General features: G+C 39.7%; 1 protein-coding gene across 2 annotated transcripts in view; it reads right to left on the bottom strand.

The window, feature by feature from the left end:
* The window catches only part of ARFGEF3 (ARFGEF family member 3), a 154098-nt gene that overhangs the window by 69110 nt on the left and 67330 nt on the right, over positions 1–17658 (bottom strand). Inside the window, exons 6-10 of one of the 2 annotated variants that reach the window (XM_033099357.1) lie at positions 16501–16623; positions 12494–12536; positions 10202–10280; positions 2579–2683; positions 849–1182 (exon numbers count right to left, since the gene is read on the bottom strand). In XM_033099357.1, coding sequence (XP_032955248.1) covers positions 849–1182; positions 2579–2683; positions 10202–10280; positions 12494–12536; positions 16501–16623 — 684 coding nt within the window. The remainder of the gene's footprint in view (positions 1–848; positions 1183–2578; positions 2684–10201; positions 10281–12493; positions 12537–16500; positions 16624–17658) is intronic. The other variant, XM_033099360.1, reaches the window with a different exon arrangement.

Below are 17658 nucleotides of genomic sequence, written 5' to 3'. Positions count from 1 at the left end.
AAACTAGCTAGAATTGGTCTGCTACTCTGGGCAGGAGGTAACCAGGAGCAGCTATTTTCAGCTTCCATATGTTTTGTTTTTCTCTTCCTTGGGGTGGCAATAAGTGCACCAAGTATTTGTTTAGACTTCATACTTACGAAGTACTTGATCGCATTTTGAACTTGCAACCCTTGGAATATTACTATGTACAGATGAAAAAATTCTAAGTTCACAAATACACCAATGTTGCTCACTTTTCTTTTGGTTATTTAAGAGAAAGCAGAGGAATCCTTGTTTGAAATACCTTCAAAATAACTCCAGTTCCTCCTTAAAACCATTAAGGAGCACACTGGGACGGCTATTATAAGCTGAACAACCTTTACTTTCTCTCTGGGGTCATGGTCTCTGGGGTCTGGGGAAATGTGAGGCCTAAAAAGGGACGGGGCAAAGGGCTTCCTTTTAATAATCACAGATTAGTAATGCTCTTTTTTGGATAATGTACAACCTGAGTATAAAATCATTTTGAAATCCAGTTTTGGCAAAGATGAATAAACACATCTATCTGCACAAACAGCACATCAGGGAGCAGAATGAAACCTCAGCCTGGAGCCCGGTCTGATACATGCAGCTTCAACTATCAAAGGGCTTTGCATCAGTGAGCACTTACCACCTCTCCTGACCCCAGCTCCCAGCACCTGCTCACACAAACCCCCAACCCTAACGGTACTGTTTGTCTGTTACTGGATAACATGAGCTAGCAATTAAGTTTCAGCAGGTGACTGACAAATATTATCTGCGTGCTTCCTGTGTGCAAAACACTGCTCAGACCCCCTGGGCAAGCACGGTGGCACTCTTCAGCGCCTCCCTACCTCTTTCATGACTTTGATGGCTTCCACTCGGTGCTGGGGTGGTGGATAGAGCAACATGCGGTGATAGAGGGACTGGAGCACGGGCTTCATGGAGTCCACTGACCCCACTAGCCGGACCAGCTCGGCTGCAATGTAATAGATAGTCCGAGCCACAGGCCCACTCAGAGCTGGCGCCGTGGAGGAACAGCCCGAGCCCCGGCCGTGGTCAGAAACTCCTGGAGACACAGAGTCTGACTCCATGCTGGTACTTGTGCTGCTGCTGTGAGCAGAGGTGATGGTTTTGTCGAGAATTGGATTCCCCAGGATTACGACGAGAGCAGGGCAAAGGTTCTTCCTGGGAAGTGATGGGAAGAAAAATAAATTTCACTGCCAAGCCAAATGTGAATACCATCCTAAGGGAAGATACCAGATGCCACACAAATAATTAGAGTCGGGTTCTTTATTGCTTCTTCTTTTGGCTATGTCCTGCCCCAATTTTTCATGTCTCTCCATCACTTCTGGGTATATGAATAAAATACGTTTTCTCATAAGTCAAGCTAGGGTTAACTAAATAATACATCAACAGAAGTATTAAGAAACCATCTTACATGAAGAAAGGGACTCAAAATGCTAATTGACTCAGTTATAAAGTTTCATTTTACTATAAATAACAAAATTATTTGTACTTCTCATTAGAGAAGTTACTTAAAATTCTGACACACATGCTGACACAGATCATTCATCTTCCTCCCTCTGGATAAGCCCAGGAACGCAGAGCAACTGGCTGGCTGCCTGCAGGCCCTGTCACTTGTGTGAATCTCTGACTACGCCTAAGTGACTCGTATTCAGGTTGGGATGGAGAATGTACCAAGGTAAGGCTAAGAATAGCGTTCCATAGCTCTAGCCCCACCCCGACCCCCCACACAACTTTCTGGTGCTTTTAGAACAACTTTCTGGTGCTTTTCTTGTATGCTTTCAGAACATACTAATACCCTAAAAATGGTCTCCTCATTTCTGAGTCTTACGAGCCTATGATGTAAACAAAAAGCGAGAGGGCCTTGGAGGTCTATTTTGTTAGAAGCATGATCTGTGTTTTTGTCTGGTGCATGTAAGTAAATCAACTTCCCTACTTTCCCTCTAAAACATTTGTTTTTTATTATTACTTTCAGGTGTACGAGTACAAAACAACACAGTGATTAGACATTTACACATCCCAAAAGTGATAACCCCAGCAAGTCTACCCATCTAACATACATAGCTATTATAATACCATTGACTATATTCCCTATGCTGTTCACATCCTGTGAATATATATATATGTATATGTATATGTACATATGTGTGTGTGTGTGTATGTGTGTGTGCATATATATATATACATATATATATATATATATATATATATGGAACAGTTGACATTCAATATTATTTTATATTAGTTTCAGGTGTATGGCTCAGTGGTTAGACATTTATACAATCTATGAAGAGATCGTCCCGTAAGTCTAGTACCCACCTGGCACCATACATAGTTCTTACAATATTATTGACTCTATTCCCCGTACTGTATTTCACATCCCTGTGACTGTTTTGTGACCACCAATTTGTACTGCCTAATGCCTTCACCTTTCTCACCCTCTAAAACATTCACACACGGATGAAACCACTGGTAGCCCATGGATGCTGTGGGAAGGGACCCAAGGACACAGCTAGAAGGAGGGACTGGCATCGCGGGCATGAGGACGAGCGCTCACCAGATCAGGTCGGTGAAGCCTCTGTGCAGGTGCATGGAGGAGGAGGAACTGCTGAGCACGGACAGAATGCACTCCAGGTACAGCAGCTGCAGCTGCTGATTGTCACTGCAGAAGAACGAGACCAGTTCACAAACGCATACAAAATAAAGGCACCATTACAGAGGGGATGTGTGGAAATCACTTGGAAAAACAGGCATTGCAGAAGTGTTCATTTTGGCGGGGGGAGGGGGGGGATTGTTAGTGTTGTGGGCTGAATTGTTGCTCCCCTCCCCCCCACCAAATTCCTGGTGAAGGGATTAGGGAAGTCTTAGCCCCCGGTACCTCAGAATGTGACCTTATTTGGAGATAGGGTCTTTACACAGGAAATTGAATTCAAGTGGGGTCAAGAGGGTGGGTTCCAATCCGATATGACTGGTGTTCTTATCAAATGGGGAAATGTGGACAGAGACACACAGAGGGAAGATACTGTGAAGGCACACAGGGAGAAGGTGGCCGTCTACAATCCAAGGGGGAGGCTTGGATACATCCTTCCCTCCGCCCTGAGAAGGAACCAACTCCACCGATTCCATGACCGTAGACTTCCAGCCTCCAGAACTGTGAGGCACTACATTTCCATTTTTTAAGCCATCCAGTTTGTGGTATTTTGTTACAATAGCCTGAGCAAACTAATATAGTGGTTAGGGTGACTTTTTGTTTTTTTTAAATTAATGAAGTTGAGTTTTCAGAACAATTTTAGATTTACGGGAAACCTGAGCATGGAACAAAGATACCACATTTTACCCACCTTTACATGTGGTTTATCCTGTTATTAACATCTTACATTAGTATAGCACATTTGCTACCATTAATGAACAAATATTGATATGTTATTCCTAACTGAATTCCACAATTTATTCCAGAAATGTTAATTCTTAATATGTTCAATTGTCTAAACCTTCCAAAACACCAGTTACTATATTACCTTTTAAATGGTCACTGCTTTACTAACTTGCCTTTGACTTTTCTTATTTTTGAAGACAAAAGGGTTTTTCAATGTGCAAATTTTTTTTTTTTCATAATTACTATTATGGGATTAGCCAATAGAGCCAGATTAAAAACACAGACAACTTTATGGGGTACACATTCTTATAGCCAGAAGATTTCTGCCTAACCACCAGAAAGTATTAAAATCCAGGTGGGTGACAAGTGACAGATAGGAGTATGGAAGAATTTATGTTCAAGGACACATATAATAAATACTTTTAAGAGAATTCATTCAGAAATCATATATGGAAAGGAAATATTCAGGTAAAGGAGAAACTTGCTTTTAAAATTAATTTTTGGTCGTGTCTCTTTTCTCCTAAAGTAAATAAATGCCAAAAGGAAGCTTAGTGTCCCTAACAGTTTAAATAACTCCCAGGAGAAGGGGGTGAAAGGGAGAGGAAGGGCCAGTGACAGGCAGACTAGAAACTTAAGGAGACAGGAAGGAAGAAAATACTAGACTGTCCCAAAGTCCAGACGGTTCCATCCACACAACTGCCAAACTGAGAAAGGCTGTGTAGTTGTAAGACAAAGGATCATAAGACAGGGGGCTGGGGTCCCCTCATTTAAGTGCTATGTTAAATACCTTGGTGACATGACTCTGTAAAATTGACATTAAGCTCTAAAACCGGTTGGCAAGCGACAGCCTGAAGGCAAAATCCTACCCATGGCCTGTGAACTAATAAAGATTTTTACATTTTTAAAGGGTTTTAAAACAAACAAACAACAACCAACAACAAATCGAAATGAACAGGGGACAGAAACAGTATGTGGCCCTTTATTGAAAAAATTTGCTGACTCATACTCTACAACACTCTCCCTTGTTCAGACAGCACTGCACAATGACAAAAACAATGCCATTATTTTGAAAAAGGGAATTCCACTTCTATTTAGATGTGCTCTATAACATCTCTGAGGGTGGAAGGAGAGATGGGTAAAGGCTGAGTCTCCACAAAAATTATTTTGCCAAGAGGAAGATGGTAGCTGGAGGAAGAGTAAGAAAGGCAAGACATAATTAGCCACTCTTGGGCCAGGTAAGGACTTTACGTTTCTAACCTCTAACCGCCACGGGCTTCCCTACACTTTAAACAAGACACAGTTCCTGACTGAAATCAGCACAGTCTTTATTCTCATGGGACTAGAGAGATAAACAACTACATAAGACACTGTGTAGGAAGTGCTATAAATGAATAATTTAACACAAGGTTCTATGAAGCATATAGCAGTGGCATCTAACCTTCCTCAGAAAGGTCCAGAAAGACTTTCCAAAGGAAATGGCATCTCAGTAGAAACCTAAAGTTCAAGTAGGAGCCTTGCACGGAGGCTTTGGGGAGGGTGTGTGTGCAGAGCATGGGTGGGGGGATGGTGTGTGGTTGGAGCACAGAGTGTGGGGATGTCACCAGCAGGAGGTGGGGCTGCAGAGGTGGGCAGGGGCCAGATCAGGAAGGGTCTTGTAAGGACTTGATTCTGCAAGTCCAAGAGCGACATGAGCAGATTTATATTTCAGAACGATCATTCTGGATGCTGTAGAAACGAACAGACTGGAGAAGGCAAAATAGAAGAGCCACAATATCAATTATAAGCCACATTTTGAAAAATCCGTTCTGAAACGACTGCCTTTGCTACAATCCCAGGCTAGTCTTTCTGACCAATCACTTGACTCATTAAGAAAAATAATTATTAAGTGCCCCAATTCAAAAATGCCCTTTCATCTCTAAAACTGTCAATCTAGCATCACAAAACTAAAACAACCATGGACAGTAACAATTCTTAATTTCTGGAATCACTGGAAATAAACCCATAGAAAAGCTATGAACAGTCAAAGCATCAGACTCAATGACAGGGAGAATGCATTGCCAAGGTAACTGGCCCAGGAGTCTCCTTGGAGATGGAATGTGGCAGCTTCTGTGGGTTGCAGCAGTCTGGAAAAAAACGGATGCTCGCGGCCTTACATGAGTCATGTCATTAGAGGAGCTGTTTGAAATCTAAGCACCTTCCACACTGCCTCTCACTAGACACACGTATGCATGTGCACAGTGTGTGTTTCATACTTGTCTGACTGTAGACAGACAAACATGTGGGATGCACAGGCAGAAAGGGCCTAGAAACCAGGCAACACTTTCAAAACACACTAGGGAAAAATCTACAAACTTTGTGAGTCACTGTGCCTCGTCTTTTGTTTGAGCATTTCATGGCTGGCAGATTGAGTACCTGCTGGTCTCACTTGCTGCTCATCTCTGAACTTCTTCCCCGGCACATGATCCCTGGAGAACAACTCTCATGAGTGGACCAGTGGACTGTGAGGGGCTCAGCAGCTGCCCATACTAGCAAGGCAACTGTGCAGGCAATCGGGCAGCATGTTTGGGATCTGTGGAGTTCTTAGAATTTTGTTTTATCGTTAGCCATTTTGACTTTGCTTCTCTTAGAAACAGCTGGAAGTTAGTTAGAATAAGGAGGCAGGGAGTGAAGTAATTGTGTAAGCAGTGGCATGGAACACACGATATAAACACTTAGCTTTGCCTCATTGATTCTAAGACGCTTTGGTGTAGTTTCCTCTCTGACATTCTGTGCTCAGAGGCAAGGGAAGTGGGGAGAGGGCAGTGGGAGACCAATAGGTAGAGAATGAATAAAAATATCTCTCTAAGTCCAATTATCCTTCTAAAAATTCTTGGATTTAAACAGCATTATGTGACTCAAGTTGCCTAAATACAGAGGTCTATTAATACCATATCTTCCGGGCATCTAAGTTATTCTGAGTACCTGAATGCATTTTCTGGATCCTCCTGAGAGACTGAACATATCATGAATATACATCCTTACAGAGCTAAACCCCTATGAGGTATTTGAGCCTTGATTTTGGAAATGGTTGTTGAGGGAAGGTACTGACGATGGTGTGATTTCAGAGGAAGAAGATATTTAGAAGGTAGGAGAGGTATCAAGTTTAACTAACAGAAATAAAAGAAGTTAAGGTAATAAAATCAGAAGAAATTGTAAAAGGTGTGAAAATGTAACAAGGAGAATTAACAGAGCCACCAGAGTGAGAGCAGCCAAGAGCACAGTACTATCTGACTAGATGGACTTAAAGATCTCCTGTTTAACTATACTAAGCATGCTGCACCCCCAGTCTCTTTAGCAATAGAACCCCCAACTTAGGGTAATGGAATTGTGATGGGAAAGACCACATTCAAATAAGGTGAACAGTATCCAGAGGCAGAATTACGATCGGAGAACTGCACTGAAAAACCAAGCAAGACGATAAGAATCCTATAAAAACTATTAAGCTGTATATAACAATATCCCTAAAGTATCTTTAATCCAATGTTCAATGAGAAATACTAGAAAAACATATACATATCACACACGAGTTATTTTCCCCAATTAAAGCGTACTCTCAAGTCATATGATTCAGAAACGTTTTCATTTTTTTTAGTAACTGATAGAAATCCGTAACCTTTAGTTTCTAATCTGTATTTGTGCACATTTGCAATGAATGTTTATGCAATGTATTTTCCTAACAATCTAGTCAAATTTCTTATGTAAGAAGCTCAATGTTCCTAACTGCATCATAAACTAGAATTAGCACTAACAATTCTGAAAGTAAACAAACCATTTTAGAGCTAATACATATCAAATTGTTATTATATGCTAGGCACTGTGCAGTTAAAAAGTTCCACTTATAACAGTACTTCTTAGAAGATATCAATAGATATCAATAGATAGATGAATGTCTATCATAATTACAACAGGCATAACCTTGGACAGTCCCAGGTAAACCAGGTCACATGGTCACTCTACAGATGGGGTCGGGGGGGGGGGGTCCCTGTAGCTGATGAGAGAATCATCCAGGTTTTAAAGAACCATGAACTTAAAGCCCTACTGGACCTAGCTGAAGACTCTTCCCCGACCAATCATTTAAAACAACAAAGGTTTAAAACAATGGTACATTGTAAACCTATCATTTATAGACCTATAGACTCATTCTGACTTATCCTGACGGCTAGTTTTTAATTATTAATGGCATAACTACCATGCGCTCCCCAACTTTCCTAGGACTTAAAAACTTTGAGTTTTCCCTAGTAAACTACTCACACACACACACACACACAAATGTTTCGCTTATTGGTTTTCCCTTGCCTGCAAAATAGTAAACATAGTCTTTATATTTTTCAGAGGTTTGGTGGTCTTTGCTTTATTCCTTAATAATGCTAAGATCTGAGGGGATGGCGGGGGTGGGGAGAGGGGGAGAAGAAGCCGCCTTGACAGCTGCTAAGTACCTAAGCTGTCAGCTAGCTGTGGTGTCCTACCGGTGAACATAAACCATTTCACAGAATGTTACTACCAAAAAAGGACCCTCCACAATGGTGATGGAACAAGATGAGAGCCAATCAACAATCCCATCTGAACAGAGATTTAAAACAAAGTTCTGTACAACCACAAAAATGACTAAATATCATCCTCCCCTGAGAATGGCTCCTGCTGCTTCGCCAATAACTCTATTTCCGATCTGTTCCTCCATTGGCTAAACAAAAACTAAGATGCCTGATGCTAGGATTGTCTCCATTTTCTGAGAGAACCCAATCCTTGGTCAAATCCTCACTTCTTTCACCCACCCTGCATCACCTACACCAGGCTCAAATCCTATAACGACCCCCCCTAACATTCTTTTACTGGATGCCCCAGGGCTCTCCATAGTGTACAGACTCCTTCACTATAACAAGTCTGTCTGTTACCTTCAGGTGTTCATGGTGATCTTTGGCTATTGGTCTTTTAAGTGAATTTGGTCTTTTAAGTGAATTATCTCATTTGATCCTTACAAAAATTCAATATATTTTTATTACTAATATTATATTATATAAAACATTATTATATTAAAATATATTCTTTTATAGGATACATAAGCTTAGGGTGGTTGAGATCTTTGCCCAAAGTCTATAACGGGTTTTATGCAACTAATCCAACAAAAATAATGTTGTGGACAAGAGTGATTGACAGCACACATGATTATATCCTAGGAGAAAACAAGCCAATGAGAAACATATTCCAGCTCTGATATAACAGCTGGCTCCGCTCTGACGGAGAGGAACTGGGCAGGGGTGGGCAGGAGTCGGCACTAGAAGAGACCTAAACCCTGGTTATGGATGGATAGAGTGAATACTTATCCGAGCCAGGACACTGAGTGAAGGAGGGTGATTACAATCATACACGACAGGCATAACCTGGACTGTCTCAAGAAAAGCAGGTCGCACGGGGACCCCCTAGGTGGGTCATTGTCGTTGGTATTAGAGCCCTGAGGTTGGGATAGCAATCGGAGTCCTAGCCCTACTGCTCCAACCTCCATGGTCAGAAAAGATGGGGACCTGAGCAGAGGAAAGGAGGAGCCATTTATATCCGATCTGCTGTTAGACACATCCCTCCTGAGGGAAAATGATGCCTAGACCTGAGGCCTGTCTAGGGCCCCGGGGTGGGAGCAGCATGAGGCTGGGAGATGGGGAAGTTACGTGCAATTTCTTTTTGGTTTATACTCCCTACACATTAAATAGGTCTCTTCATTTTTTAAATGCCTGATGGGAGCAGAGCTTAATTTGGTCAAAATATGTAGGTGACCTAGAGGAACAATGGATAAACTAATATAGAAGCCACTTGGCAACAACTTTTAAGAGTAATTCTAAGCTTAGCTTGAAAACAATCCTGAGTTTATAGAAAAAAATAACAACAAAACCTAACAACAACAAAAACAACTTTCTGGAATATTCTCAGCAATGTGAGAGACCTCATTCCCATTTGTAACTAGACTACTTCTCCCAGCTGATTACAGCATATAAAATTCTACAAATAAAAGTTTTCTGAACTATCAAATGTTCTAGTTACCAGTAAACAATAATGGAAGGTGTCTTTTATAACTCAAAGAGACCTTCAGAATCCTATTGTGTTGCAGAATTTTGCAACGAACTACATATGTAGCTGGAAGAGACTTTTCATCTCATCTTGGAGAGTCTGGCCCTTTTATCATTTGGCTTTATGATAGATGCATAAGTTATCTTATTAACTTATTGCATAGAGAGTTGGAGCAGTGACATCACCTAAATGAACTAATATCACTGATTAAAGTGGCACGCAAAAAATGACTAGCATATAAAAGTCAGAGTAACGTGTTCTTTTTAATGATATGCATGTGAGCTCAGAGGCTCAGAGAATGTTAGAAGAAATAGAAAAAGACCACACAGTCCAAGTCTGCCATTCAACAGAGGAGGAAGGTGCGATAGTTCGTGAGAAGACTCAGTTAAGAGTCACACAGCTGGGACATGTCTGGGTTAGGATGAGTCCTCATCCACTAGCTCTTAGTCAACATGATTTCCACTGAGCTCCATGCTTGAGGGACTAACTCTTATTTGCAAGGTATTGTTTTACCATCAGAAAATTATATCCTTCAGTAATGATACTGGGTAATGTGGGCTTGCCCAAGGTCAATGAACATATTTCTTCGACTGACAGGCGAAAACCAATAGGAGGAACCATTGTCCCTATACTCTGCAATTTTAAGTCAAAAGGTACTTCAGAAATACACCACTGGCGACTGAGGGCACCAGTGTTGAAGGCACTTACTTGATGGTAGCTTGTAGTTTCTCACACAGAACGGTAAGCACAGAGACAAGGTCATCACAGAGGGCCTCTACTGTCAACCCTTCAAACAGAGGAGGTTACAGGCATTAGACATGGGCAGGTGGCACTGGACGCTCCCTCAACAGTCCTTCCCATCCTCCATTTGCGATGTCGTTAGGACTGGAAAGATGATTTTCAGATGCTGAGCCTTCCTCAGGCCACCACAATGATCACAGAAAGGAATTAAATATAATAATTCCTTTCTAAAGTAAAACACTCAAAAGATAGTTCAGAAAGAAAATAATAGATTGTTTCACACTTAATGAAAGGAACTTTGGTTAGTTTAAGAAACAACACAATTGGCAATGATTTTCTCAATATTTAGGCCAGTAGACTATATATGTGTCCCTTATTCTGACCTCTTGATTTTCTGGGTATTCTGAACAGACTTGAGCTGTATCCCACATAAATAAAATATGGCAGCATGGAAGAAAGGTGGGCTGTTCAAACTAGGAAACTAGAGAAATAGGGCAGAACAACTTGGTCACCATCTATACCCTCTTTAACTATTTGTCCAGTATCCTTAAGGCACATAGTTTTACTGGAGCAACAGCAAATTCAGGAAAAATGAAAAGTTCCCTCCAAACATGTTCGTGCTCAGAAAGCAACAACAACACTCCCACGGAAGCATTGGAGTGTACTGGAAAAAGGCTGAAATTTGGAATCTGTTCAAGTACTGGTCCACAACTTGCTAATCCCATGAGTTTGGGTAAACTTCTGTTTTCCCTTTGGCAAAATGAGATAAATAACACCAATTTCACAGAATTTTGGGCCCAGCGAAGTAATAAGTAGAAGCATTTGTTTTTTTCTAAATAATAAAAACCTATAAAGATCTATACAAATGTGGCTAAGTATTTGATGATGTATAAATGAGTAAATGACCATGAAGTCAAGGAAGATGGAGAAAAAATGGCAAGAGCGTAAGATAAATAAAAGTAAATTAAAAAGTGTAAAAAAATAAAAGTACACTTGGAAGAGGGCAGGGGAAAGACAAATGGCTGATTCTAAGAATTTCTGATCTTAAATGCAGGAAAAAAATTGAGAAATGGTAATGTACAATGATAAAACATAGTTTCAAATAAATAAAACCCATATGTCGCCCTCAAAGTCAATTTTAGATAAATTTCAAATGAGTCCACCCATTCTTTTTTACTAACATATGTTTTTCAAAGACGTATCTTTGACCAAGATGACTTTGACCTCCCTCTGGTTTATAAAATCATTCTATATTAAAGTGAAGATTTTATGGGAACTGCAACTGCTAAAAGAGGAAAAGACAGAAGGAAAATGTTGGGACAAATCATTGGGAGCTTCATAAGGAGAAAAGAAGCTACAGAACTTTCTGGCCCACAGCCCAAAAACGTAGCAAGATGTGACTAAAATATCACACGCAAGCAATGCTTTAGGAAATAAAGTATTTCTCTTTGTCATTTCTTTCATTTACTCATTTTCTCCTAATTGTAGCTGTTTAGCTGCTTCCTTCTCTCCCTTTCTTTCCCACTTTTTCATCTTTTCTCTACTCCAGCCGTTTCCATATTATTAACTGGAAAAAAAATCAAAGAAAAGCAGATTTTTCCATTATTTTTTAAATTACTGAATAAAATCTGAAAAACTTACATTTCAATTTTTTAACCAGATAATTTGAATTTCCCATACCTCTTTCAGAAAACAATACTACCATTATTTAAAAAAAGTCAAACTGCTTTTCAATTATACGTGGACCTCTATTTTTTCTTTTCCTGTGGGTCAGAATCAAAGTTCCTTACCTTGATTTCTGTCCTTCTTCAAGATTCCCTGGGAGATGACTCATTTTTCATATCAAAAAGTTCGTGCTTCATAAACATATTTTGGGTGTCACAGCACTTTATATCAATCAGGTTTCTGCAACCTTCTATCCAATTCTCATTTTAACAATTGATAAACCTGACTTCATGAAGAATGAAGTAACCAAAAAAAAACAAACAAAAAAAACCCAAACTGCCTCCAACAGGAACATCTATAAGGAGTTAATTTCCCTAGCACTGTTGGAACAGGAATAGGTGTGGCTGGTGTAAAGAGCATAGGAACAGAAGGAAGACAACAGCTGGTTAAGGTGAAGCTGAGCAGAAGCTCCAAGGAAAGCGGTGAACTACGCTGAGAGCACTTACTCGTCTCTACAGCCCCAACACCATGCCCCCCAGGAGGCATTCTTCTACCCACTTTTTAAACTGAACTAGCAAAAGTCAAATCCAATACCTTGATTCCTGAGTTCCTGTGGGACATCCGGGTTTTCAATTATCTAGCAAGAGAGACACACACAGGACAATTAGGAGATTCAGGCAAGAAAATTCCTGACTCTTAAAGACAATGGAAAATTCTAGGAAACAAAATGTCATTCTGAGTGTTTGAAGCTCAGATAACTCACCTTAGCTCACCCTCCAGATCTTGATAGAGTTTCATTACTCATGGTATTTATGAAAAGACTATATGGTATCTGGAACTGAGTTTATCAGTTCCAAAAATAATTAATTCAAGAGTCCACCATCTTCCCAGGAGTTTAGGCCTCGTGGTGTAGTTTCTGATTCCAGGGTGCTGAGCTATGACTTGGGGCAATACGTACCTAAACATGTGAGTTAACCCTTGTCCCAGGTCACAGACTACACTCTGACTGGCACCTAATGAATACAAACTCTTAGTCGTAAAAGGATCAGGTTTCTGGACTTCAAAATACAGGTCCAGAGATGACTGCTGGTCAGAAGCACCAGCTTCCTATGGGGAGCATAGGAAGCATATTAACTTTCAACTGTCTGACCAGACCCAGCACTCGAGGTGGTTGCTTGGTACCTCCAGAACACTCAAGGTAGAGAAATAACGCTGAGAGAAGAAAGAACGGGAAGGGAAAGATATTTTCTAATAGTTAGACTTACTTCCCACTACAGGGAGAATTCAGTGACTCCTGAGCAGAGAATAGGAAGGAGGCTCTTCCGTCTCACTTCCTCTTAGCATGGGAAGTAACAAGAGGGCATTTTCATGCTAATCAACTATCAGATATACACGAGGTGTGATCAAAGAATATGGTGAATGCTGCTGCTGAGTGCCATCCAGCTGGAAGGCAGGGATCTTCAATACCTGAAGCAGCATATTGAACCCTAGTAACAGTGTGTGACAAGTTTCAATTTGTTTGGGGCTGTCAGTTGGGTGTGAACTATGCTTGAGAGAAGGTGTGTTTTAAAGTGTGCTGTAAAGCATGGATCACGAACAATGCTTTAACATGAAATGGGCAAATGGTTACAACCTCCATCATGACAATGTTCCCTGTCACATATCGCTTCTGGTATGGCAATTTCTGTCAAATAAAAATGTCATGGTGTGTCCCCATCCACTTTATGCACCCAATCTGGCATTGTGCAACTTCTGGCTCTTCCCCAAAGTCAAAATGACCATGAAAGGTAAATGTTTTTGATTAATTCAGGACATCAAGGCAGCCATGACAGTGCAACTAAAGACACTCATGAAAGAGGACTTCCAGAACTGCTTCAGAAAGTGGCATGAACGATGGGAGAAGTGTGTTCAAAACGACAGGGAGTATTTTGAGGGGTGCTAATGGCACTGTGTCTTTTACTGTCATAATTTTTTTTTAAATTTAAACATTCCACTGTATTTTTTTATCACACCTCATGAATCATCCCATGGTACTGTTCTTGTTTTTCTACACTCGTTATAGGCACATTATTTTTACCATTCTCTGTTCATCAGTTTGCAAGCTCAGCTGCTTCCATGGCGGCATTCTTTGTGAAATGCTATGTCAGTGTCTACAGCTCAACACACGGCTAAATACAAGTTTAGAACAACATTTTCTGGAGGAAACACAGCTGAATCAGTTTTAAGGACAGGAGAACCACCAACACCTACCCACCCCTCAATATGTACATATAGCATTTTTTCTTTTGGAAATGAGTAAATCACAATTTAACAATGGCTTTTGTCATTTAAATAATTCAATAATAAAGCTTGAATAGTAACTCAGGTTTTTGAAGCATAGAAAATCAAGTTGCATAAATTGTACTGGGAGTAGGGGTGAAGTGGGAATAGACATGAAGTTAAAGATACATTTCAGGCTAATGCTTTTGCATTCTAGATTTATCTTCTTTCCATTGTATGTAAGTCTTCCTAATTCTGAGATAGCCTGTAAGGTCTTCCAACTGATTGGCCATGCTACACACCACACACATCTTCCCCAGGTAATGCTAAGTGTCCCATGGGAACACACACACACACACACACACACACACACACACACACACACTCACTCCTTAGAGGGAACCTCCCATTCCTATGGACCATTCCTCTTTAATAGCTTTTTAAAAATAACCATTCTTAGGTGGCAAAACTTATGTCTCTCTCTAGTAGACGTCACAAATGCTCCAAATATTATACTGAGAATAGTGTTTTTCTGGGACATGGAGCTATCGTTAGGGACCATATGAGTAACGGAAAGGAAATAATAGTAACTGCTAATTTTCTACCTAATTTGGGATCTTGCCTCCAGTTGAGGTGAGTCCAAATAGATTGTCACTGATGAACAGGACCAGAAGGCTGCTTAGCACATAGTATACAGGACAAGGATAGATGATCCTTCAGTTTTACCTAGACTTCTGCAACTATACCTTGTTACCCTTCTTACAAAAGAACAACATGAGCTAAAAGGCTGAGTCATTTTTATTGACACCTACCACTCTCCTACTTAAAATTTAAAAAATAGGATTAAATGACTAATATAATGGAAATCACTTTGAAACTTCAAAGTTTTATTTAAATGTTTCATCTTCAAACATTAAGATATTATTACTATTATAGTATCTCATCATATTGTCATTTAGCCAGGATGGAATATGACTAGGTTTATACAAGGATTCTTGACATCTTAGGTTTATTTCCATTAAAAATACTTTTTTCTTTTAATATGTTCTCTATTTTTAGATTTGAATTTCTTTTAAACGAATATTGTTATACCGCCATATTAAAAATGCTAGCATAAATGAAATAATTTTAACAAAGAGTAAGCTAATATAATAAAAATATCTCAAATTAAAACCATTACTTTTTCAATAGAAAGTTGGGCTTTGGATACAGCAAACACAAAAGAAAAAAAATCAGTATTTGTTCTTCCTGATTAGTGTTGCTTTTTTCAACACTGGCTGCCAGAGCTCATATTAATAACTTAGCCTGGGAGTCAGTTAGGAGACCAGGGGTTTAGTTCTGGCTCTTTCACTGATAATCTCATTAATTTTAGATTTCAATTTTATCCCTCTGAGTTTCATCTTCCTCATTTGTTTTCTGAGCAATAAAAGAACTTAACCAGATAATCTCAAAGGTTCCACTTAACTCCAGGACTTTCTGAAAATTAGATAATTGAAGTTAAACATTAGAAGTATTTGAAGTTAAACACGAAATCTTAATTTCTGTAAAATCTATTTCTGAAAAATTTCAGACTGCCATTGAGATTCTGTATTCTAAAACAATAACTAATGAAGTGTTCATTTCAGAGTACTTCTTGCAGACTTTAAAAGAATTTTCAACTGAATTATTACAGAGGTAGATTTTTTAAAAAACACCAATTTTGAAGAGAAACCATTTCCTCATTACCATTTGCAGATGATAATGTACAAGAAGCCAATTACATTTACTTTTGTCCCCAGGGTCGTTCATTTTAGACAATCTGTTCAAGTTTAGAGCAAAAAGCTCCAGTAGGCTTTGATGACAGAAAGAAGACAAATCCAGCTTTCCTCAGGTTAAGGAGAACTTCTGCCACAACCTTTTAGTTAACAAAGAGAAACACATATGCCAAACCTCAAAGCATGTAATTAACTGCTATTAATTTTGTATTTACTTCTGGTCTTTGTTAATACATCACAATACGTTAATATAAAAATTTTCAACCTGACAAGTTTAAAAAAAATGATTTTTAAAAAGTGAATTTTAAAATAATGACTAAAAACATGACAGAAACAGTAAGGGAAAACAACTCTCAAAGCTTTGGAGGGAAACGAGCAAACACATATTCAAAGAGCTTAATTTATATAAGTAAGTGTTCTTCCAAATCAAGCCACCCCTTCCTATTGTTTCGGTAGGGAGCAGCCCTGGCAGGGGTGGGGGTGCGCAGGGGTGGGGGTGGAGGGCATGTAGGATGTGGGACACACAGCATGCAGTTACACAGAGACATGGGCAAGACTCTGAGGAAATGTGGATACCGCAAGGCTCACCGTATTCTCCTGCCTTTGACGTAACTGTAAAGTCAAGTCACTCAGCATCTGACTGAGAGTTGCCCGCACAGCAGTGTTTATACTACGCTGGTGACAGCTACATATGTATGTCTCAATGCACACCTGGTAAAGAAATAAGAGCAACATACACGCTCTGTAGATATCAGTTCATTACCAACATGCTTTGGAATTACGTGGAGAGGATATTAAACCCCTCTTAAAGAGAAAGTCAGCCTGATTTAGGACTAGTTATCAATGGGTTCTACAAATATTTAAACTCCCTGGGAACTTGTTAAACATTTGTTTTCAAGCTTGAAATTTCCAAAAAGATTATCACTCTTAGGAGCTTATTCTTCTGAGCATCATAGGAGAATACTACTTAGTGATTTTCAGATATGCCAAGTAATTATATCTAGAATGAACTTTGGTGGCTGGGAATTAATGAGAAAAGCTCTCTCGACAGCAAAATAGGAACAGATTTATTAACTCCTGAGTTATGAAGTGTGGGCAAAGCATTAATGAAACCCTTTCTCCTGTTCTATAAACAAGTTTGACCTTGGATTAACTCTGTCTTGCTGTGTTCTGCTGGAAACTTGATAAAGGTGGACGTCAGCTGTGTTACTAGGCACCGTGGCTTATGCTAAAATGTCCCTGGATTACGAAGGTGCATCTGAATTGGGAAAACTGTGAATTGACTATAAAATCCTGGTAGGAAATCACAGGTTTGGGCTTCCCTGGGTGACTATTGTCACTGACCATGTCCTTGGAGAGAACTCTGCACGCTGTGCTCATGGAATTGCAGAAATACTGGTTCCTATACATAGTTGACCCTTGAACAACATGGGCTTGAACAGCCTGGGTCCACTTAAACGTGGATTTTTTTCCAAACTTCCGGTATGGATAAATACAGTACAGTACTATGAATGTATTTTCTCTCTTATGATATTTCTTAATAATATATTATTTTCTCTACTTTATTGTAAGAATATAGTCTATAATACATATACAAAATATGTGTTAATTGACTGTTTATGTGCTTGGTAAGGCTTCCAGTCAACAGTAGGCTGTTAGTAGTTAAGTTTGGGGGGAGTGAAAGTTACACGTGAATTTTTAATTGTGTGAGTGGGCAGTGCCCCTAATTCCCATATGATTCAAGGG

This window comes from Rhinolophus ferrumequinum, chromosome 3 (genome assembly GCF_004115265.2).
Source record: "Rhinolophus ferrumequinum isolate MPI-CBG mRhiFer1 chromosome 3, mRhiFer1_v1.p, whole genome shotgun sequence".
Lineage (NCBI taxonomy): Eukaryota > Metazoa > Chordata > Mammalia > Chiroptera > Rhinolophidae > Rhinolophus > Rhinolophus ferrumequinum.
Note: the sequence above shows the minus strand (reverse complement) of the source record. Positions and strands in the feature narration are given on the sequence as shown.